The sequence below is a fragment of the Elaeis guineensis genome, chromosome 1, assembly GCF_000442705.2.
Source record: "Elaeis guineensis isolate ETL-2024a chromosome 1, EG11, whole genome shotgun sequence".
Classification (NCBI taxonomy): domain Eukaryota; kingdom Viridiplantae; phylum Streptophyta; class Magnoliopsida; order Arecales; family Arecaceae; genus Elaeis; species Elaeis guineensis.
Genome location: NC_025993.2, coordinates 204074 through 211914, shown reverse-complemented (window position 1 = coordinate 211914; position 7841 = coordinate 204074). Strand labels below are relative to the sequence as shown.

General features: G+C 44.8%; 1 protein-coding gene across 1 annotated transcript; it reads right to left on the bottom strand.

Annotated features, from left to right (window-relative positions):
- Positions 1-5257: 5257 nt before the first annotated feature.
- Positions 5258-7011, bottom strand: LOC105036032 (arogenate dehydratase/prephenate dehydratase 6, chloroplastic). The gene has a single exon (XM_010911769.4). It carries the CDS (start codon positions 6744-6746, stop codon positions 5556-5558), a length of 1191 nt encoding a protein of 396 aa, XP_010910071.4. The 5' UTR covers positions 6747-7011; the 3' UTR covers positions 5258-5555.
- Positions 7012-7841: the final 830 nt, after the last annotated feature.

The window sequence follows — 7841 nt, the reverse complement described above, 5'->3', positions numbered from 1 at the left end:
TAGGAATCCCACCTTACGACGTCGCCTCTCATTCTCCCGAGTCTCCTGTCTCGTATCCGATCCAGCTCCACTTACAGCTCCATCTCGCTCTCGAAGCTCCACCTGGCTCCCGAAGCTCTACCTCGCATTGGACTTCCTGTCAGGTAATAATATCCTTTGCTCTCCTTCTTCCCCTCCAGCATAATCCTATCACCACGTAGCACCTTCAGAATTTCTCCATCAGCTACTGTCCTGTAGCCTCTCGAATCCAGTCTGCTCAGTGAGATAAGATTCCATCTGAAATTGGATATGTATCGGATCTCTCCTAATCTTCTCACTATACCATCATGTGTCCTCCAACTGACCATTCTAATACCTCTGATCGCATAGCTCGATCTATCCGACAGATATACAGTACCTTCACTATTCTCGAAAGAGTCAAACTGCTCCTCTCTGCAACATACATGATAGGAACATGCAGAATCTAATATCCACTACTGGAAAGAAGTAGATACCTCATCAGATATCTCCAGAACATCTCCATCTGAATCGCTACCGGCCGTCGCTACAGCAGCCACCATCCAATTTTTGAGTTGAGAGCAATCTTTGGCTAGATGCTCCAACTCCTCACACCAGTAACACCTGATTTTGCTTAAGTCCCTCCTGGACTTGGACCGTCCTCATCGCGATCTCCTGTCGCTCCGTCTACCACCTTCTGCTCCTCCAAAAGCCACCAAAGTTGAGCTACTACCATCTGAGCTCGAAGCTGGGTTCTCCCTCCTAAGAACCTCATTCTGGAGTATCGTCGTGGTGACCTCATCCATCTTGATGGTGCTCTTCTCTACTAGAAGAGCAGTCATCAAGGACTCGTATGAAGATGGAAGTGACGTTAGCAAAACCAGCACCCTGATCTTCTCCTCAACATCGTCATCAATGCTGAGGAGGTTGGTGAGGATCTTCTGAAAGTGGCTGAGATACTCCTGCATGCTCTGTCCCTCGACCATCCGTAGCTGATAAAACTGCCTCCAGAGGAAAAGAGTGCTGGTGAGAGACTTCACCATGTACAACTCCTCGAGCTTTGATCAAGCACCATCGGGGAAGTCTCGCTCAGCACATGAATCACCACCTCATCCGTTAGGTATATGCGGATGGTACTCACCGCCTGCATCTGTAGCCATTTCCAATCCCGCACCTCCATGGTGGTTGACTTCTCCTCGCACAAGAGAGCATCAATCAACCCCTGTTGGATGAGCACGTCTTTCACCTTTGCCTGCCACAAGGAGAAATTACTCTTTCCATCAAACTTGTTAATCTCCATCTTGATTGTTCCTGTCTTCTCTATCTTCAGTCTTGCTCACCACCGCTGCAATCTGCATCCTTGTACCACCTTGCTCTGATACCACTTGTTGGATAGATGTCTGGCCAGGACACCACCTCCCAAGATCTTTTCGGTACTGCACGATGCAGCAGGAAGAAAGAAGAAATAAAATAAAAAATAATCAAAATATGTAGATCAGCCACAAAAGGGTCCACCTCCAGGGGGCATGCAAAATTCATTATGAAAAAAAATTTTATAAGAGAAGATCTCACCCTCAACTCTCGTACATCTAATTTTTTTCTTACAGAAAGTTTTTCCTCACAAAAGCTCTCTCTCTTGGAAGATCCCTCTGAACCCCTAAAACGATCGTTGTTCGCTGTTCAGAAGCCTCATGCTCCTTCTCTCACAGCGTCATGCGGCTTTCTCTCTTCTCTTGGATCTCTGATCTTCACGTCATACGAAAAACTCAAGTCACGGGTTCTGTTCCCGGTGAGAAACCAAGCCAAAAAAGACCACCACCCCTTCTGTTCACCGATCAGGCCCTTTTAAAGGGCTTAAATCTGAATTATATTAGGTTTAGGAGTCCTAAACCAACTCAATTAAGACCTCAAACTGTTGGATTATGACCGCAAGCCACCAGAGCCATCCGATCACGACCTGTCCACGGAATAGTACCGTGGACCACACGAAACACGTGGAAAATGCCCATGCAGTCTACAGACCCGACCGTGGACCGTCCGATCCACGGTGGATCGGGGTGTAGGCCCCAGGCACGGCGCCTGGGCCTAGGCCGGCCCGCACGCATGGGCCTGGGCCGTGCCCGCGCTCGGCGCATGGGCCCATGCCGCGCCCCCACGTGCACACGCGCTTGGGCCGCACGCCCCACGCCAGGCTGTGACCTGCGTGCTTGGCCCGTGCACTGCCGCACGCTGGGCGGCGTCCCACCGTCTGCGACCGTCGGCCTCCTCGTGCCGACTTTAAAAGTACGTATCTTCTCTTTTCGAGCTCCGTTTGGGGTGTTCTTGATCTTGTTGGACTCTATTTTTCATCGTGAACCTCGATGTGGGCTCAATATGGATCGAATCTCGAGGCATCAAATCTTAATAATTATTTTTCATCTTCGAAAGATAATATACATAAAAAATAAATTGATGATTGTTATCTTTGAGGCAGATTAGAATTTACTTTTTTCTTTCACTGGAACCTTTGAGGAATTTCCAAAAGAGACTTGTTTTTCCACCGATTCATCTAATTTTGCCAACATGCTTCTATGACCGCACATATGCCCCACCATCCAAGTACCAACTTTCTTGTCTATTGGCTTCATTTTCTTTATAGACTAACAATAATAAAGGATCCTCTTCTATTTTTTCAATATAATTAACTACTTCTTTAACTTGATTATTTTTATTATAAAAATACTCAAAGGAATAATATTTATATTTTTTACAAGTATAACATTGAATCTCATATTTATATCTCTGATTTTTTGTATCTGATCTCCCATATCCAATATTTTGATTTGCTTTATCTCTACCTCGTCCTCCTCTTCCATGGTCACGGCCATACTCGTAGTCTCTACCGTGACCTTGACCTCTGCCATGGCCTTAATCGCTTGGGTTTCCATCATTCTTTGAGCTTTCCTGTGCTTCTTTTAATGAGAGCTTCATTTGAAGAGCATGTTCTACTGCTTTCTACTTTTTTTTTCATGTGATGCTCGTGGGCTTGCAATGATCCCATAAGCTCATCCACCGATATCTTTTCTAAATCTTTTGATTCTTCAATGGCTGCAATAACATAATCAAATTTATTATCTAATGATCGTGAAACTTTTTTAATTATTCGAATATCTTCCAGCTTCTCGCTATTCCTCCAAAGTTGGTTCACGATGGTCAGAAGTCTGGTGATATAGTCCAAGATGCTCTCAGATTCCTTCATCCGTAAGGCTTCAAATTCTCCTTGTAGCTTTTAGAGATGAATTTTTTTCATCATATTAACGCTTTTGTAGGCCAGAATCTCCCACACTTTCTTGGAAGTTGTTGCATGGAGATCTTCTCAAATTGGCTTCATCAATGCCTTGGTAGATGAGGAAAAGCACCTTCTTATCCTTCTTCCTTAAATCTCATAGGGTCTTCATTTGAATGCTCCAATTTTCATAATTCTCCTTCATGAGGGATGGTATTTGAGGTTGCATGCATGCCATTCACCAAGGGGAAAGGAATGGGACCGGAATGAAAAATAAGAAGATTTTTTATAGATGAATTGATTACATTTTCTCCAATCAATTATGTATACATAGCTAGAAAATTTAACTAAATAACAAATAAATAAAATAAAGCAGCAACCAACTTTATCAAAATAATCTCTTCATATTTATCTATCCAGAACTATCCAACTAAAATTTCTAATTCAAAATTAAGTTTATCTTTTCAATGGTTATTCACGAACCTTAATGAAGATGGATGATTAGGGCCACGTAACATGAAAAATAAAGTTTTGAGATCTAAATAAAAAAAAAATTTAAGTTACCTCTTTAATCATTTACTATAAAAGGTTATTTATGCCTTTTTGTATAGTGTTTGGGTGGTGAGTTTATAACTTTACGTCATCTATTCTCTAACCGGTGCCCAAGTAGATACTTGAACATCGCGCATGCTTGAGCCAGGGTTGTGCTTTTCTTCCAGGTAAATTCATTTCGAGGAAAGAAGCACAACTTGCTTAGTCGAGAAGGTGAATCAGATTTGAGCATTGCTTAACCTCTTCCCAAGAAGTCTGAAACTTATTTTGTTTGGGTTTTTTTTAGATCAGCTTGGATATACCTAATATATAAAGTATCAGGTAGGATGATATGGATATAAACTATACAAACGCGCTAGTAGACTAAAAGCTTGAAAGATTAGTAATTTGCAAAGGTGATGGCATCAATATTGTCATAATGATCTCATGCTTTAGATATCTACTTTCAGAGCGGAGACACAAGATGGTTAGGTAATAGAAATTTTTTTTTCTTTTCCTTTTTTGAATGCAACAGGTAACACACTGACCTTTTTTTAAAAAAATAAGGAAAATGGTGGGAGTCGGCTAGTGAATTGGTAATGTGTAACTGTGACTGTCTACGAGACATTTATAACATAAGAAATAGTTAAAAAAATGAATGCAGTAAGTCGGATGGATTTGGCAAGGTCTATTGTTCTATGGGCTTTTAAAGAGTGAGATTCGATCCTAGGTTTTCTTTATTTTTTTTTCCCTTTCGGGTAAAAATCTCAGGTTCTTTTCTTTTGTTTTTTTCCCCCCACCTTGAAGAAGAGTGGAGTCTATCGAAACAACATTAGTGATGGTTCAACTCACATATTCCTCGAAGCCCTAAAAAAAAAATCAACTAGTTCTGGATCCAATTGCAAATGAACGCACTGGATCTAAATTGAAGTCCTTGGGAGCTAAATCACTCTCGGTGAAGAGGAATCCGATTATCTATGTTGAACCTATTATTATTTAATCGTTGAACCTATCATTATTTAATCGTAATAGATAAGACACGCCTCTTGTTCTTCAAATATGGAGAAATAATAAAAATGTAAGAAAGGTGCAAGCAGATAAAACCCAGGTTAGGTGGACTACAAAAAGTTAGGTGGGTCTTTTCTATGTTTGAAAAAAAAAAAAAATGGTGGGGGGAGTTAGGTGGGTCGACGAGTTATCAAGGCGAGGGATCCGTGTCAAAACGGTTGGTAAAACCAGCGTACATGCTTTACCAACAACCACTTTGATCTCCACTTTATTGTTTAATTTAAGTGTACGTAATGAGGAGAAAAAGACTTTAAAACAGGTAGCTAAACCATCATTCCCTTGTTCGGCAAAACGTCTGCTTTTACTATATATGCTGCTTTAAAAAAATATATGTAGTTTGTCCATATTAATTTTGCTGGTAGAATTACTACATTATTCAATCCCTCTAAAAGAAACATTTGATAATAATCTGAAAATTTTGGTTGAAAAGAAGTTGAAGCATGGCTAAAATAGAATTCATATAACTGCCCAATTTGGTGGACGAGTTGTGTACGTTTCTTATGCTACACTTAGTAATATTTTTTTTACATCTTCAAAGGGAAGTGTCCCTCAAAAAAAGACAATAAAAGGAAGTGATCTCCTTTTAGAACCACTTCAATTATTCGCCTCGAGCCGTTATATACAATCCTTTTTCGTTTTACTCTTATTCTGTGATATAATATGGTACTTCGTGGCGTCATTCTGAACGTCACACTCAGGCGAGGCTGCTCGTGCACGTGTAGCTTCCCAGCACCCGTGCGAACCCCGCGATCTCCTTCAAGCGTGCGAGCGCGGCCTCCACGTTGGTATCCGACGCGTTCCCATCCAAATCCAACACGAAGACGTAGTCAAACCGCGCGATCTCGCCCGCCTCCTCCCTCTCCTCGACTCGGACCGGCTTCGACCGGTTGGGCCGGTGGTCTACCCGAGCGACCCGGACTCCCCGGCTCTCGAAGATCCACATGGCCCGGAAGAGGTCCGAGACCCCTCGCTCCAGCGAGAAGGCCACCGTGGTCTTATGATTATTATTATCATTATCATCCAGATTAGGTTCACTGACGACGGCTCCGGTCGAGCCGGCGAGTCCCAGCTGGAGGAACCGGTTGAAGTTGCCGGCGAGGTCCTGGAAGTTGTTTTCGAGGACCCGCAGACCGAACTCGTGGGCGGCGATCTGGCTGCCGATGACGGCGGTGTCGGCGATGCGGTTTTCAGCGACGAAGCGGGCAGCGTCGGCGGCGCTGGCGACCTCCTCGACTTGGAGGTGGAGGGCACGGAGGCGGTCCCTGCAGTGGCTGATAGCTTGGGGATGGCTGACGACGCGGCGGAGGGCGGACCGCGGGGCGTGAGGGAGGGAGAGGAGGCAGTGGTTAACGGGGAGGACGAGCTCGCCAACGATACAGACACGGGGATGGCGGAGGAGGAGGTCAAGGTTTCGGGGGACGGGGCCGTCGACGGAGTTCTCGGCCGGGACGACAGCGCGGTCCGCGGCGCCATCCTCGAGAGCGGCGAAGGCCTCCTCCATCTCGGAGCAAGGAATGATGAGAGCCGGCGGCTGCTGCCAGGAGGAGGAAGGGGGAAAGGCTTTGGCGGCGGCCTCCTGGCAGTAGGAGCCCCGGCCGCCCTGGTAGGCCACGCGGACAGGGGGGCGGCCGCCGTGATCGCCGGCGTCGGCGGCAGGTGGAGGCGGGTGGCCTCCTGGGGCCTGGCGAAAGAGGCGTTCGAGGTCGGCGATCGTGATCTCGAGACCCAGCTTGGAGGCCATGTCCTCAGCGATCCGCAGAGGAGATGATCGAGGTGGAGGAGGAGGCCTGATACGGACGACGTCGTGTGTCCTCCTCCTCTTTGTACTTGTCGTGTGTTGAGACTGGATATAACATGCGGAAGAAGCTTTAAAAAGCGCGACCATATTTACGTTTAGGTAGATAGATAGATAGATAGATATGATGACAACAGAGAGAGAGAAGCAGAGTGGAATGGTTCTAATTTCGATCTGATGGATCGCTCTTCTCCTTTGCCGCCGCCTTCTTTTTTCTTCTTTCGATCGCCTTCGGTCTGTTGGTTGGTTCAACGGAGATAGGAGTCCAAGCTCGCAACGCAACCGCGGAAAGCGGCAGCAGAGGCCACCGCGCAGAGATCGCGTGATGAAACGATCCCTGGCTAAAAAATGTGGGAGCGCGGGGGCGGGGTGTTTATATCTGCTGCGATGATGGGGTTGGGTGGTAGATGACCACATGTCACACGTGAGAAACAGAGAAGGGTGTTAGGTGGGAGCGCGTGCGTGCGTGCTCGTGAGGGAGATAATTGTGTGTTCGATTTTGTTTTGTGGTGTGGAAGGCTGGGACTTGACTAGTGTATCTGTTCGTTGATCTATTAAATTTATTAGGTTTGAAGAAGCTAGGAAAGAAGAGCCCCGTTGGGTCAGAGGTTGCATCATAGTTTGTACCTAACCCAAACGACAGGTACCTACGTAACGTGCATGCTTCTCTTTTGGAATTTACGGCTGGTGAAATCAGATCAGCTAGTTTATAGGAGCCCTTATGGCCATGCTATACATTTCATTCGTTCAGCATGGATGATATGAGAATAAAACAAAAACATGGAATGAGTTTATGAAATCAACAAGATGTACGTTTTGAGGCCTGACAATGCACTGCACGGCGTGAGCTCCTTCGAAAAAAACTGCTGCTTCGAGTCTCCGATCCGAGGGGAGTGCAGCTGAGGTTGGATGCTGATCGGGAGCCGAGGCACCAAAAGAGAATTTACAAAAAGAATACATATTCATCATTGAAAATCTATGATTAAATTAATTAGAATTTAAAAATAATAATAATAAAAAAAGAATAGGAAAGAGATGATATTCTTCTCTTAGATTGAGCTTATCTCAAGATTTTTTTGGCATCTTTTTATGTAAAAATGGAGCCACAAGCAGTTAGCTAGAATCTATTAGATCTAATTTTTGTGTTTGGTAGCTAGCAATCAATCCAAATTGTTGGCAATTTAA

What these genes read in the sequence shown, in the direction of transcription:
- LOC105036032 (XM_010911769.4), bottom strand. Translation starts at nt 6,746, where the DNA reads ATGGTCGCGCTTTTTAAAGCTTCTTCCGCATGTTATATCCAGTCTCAA.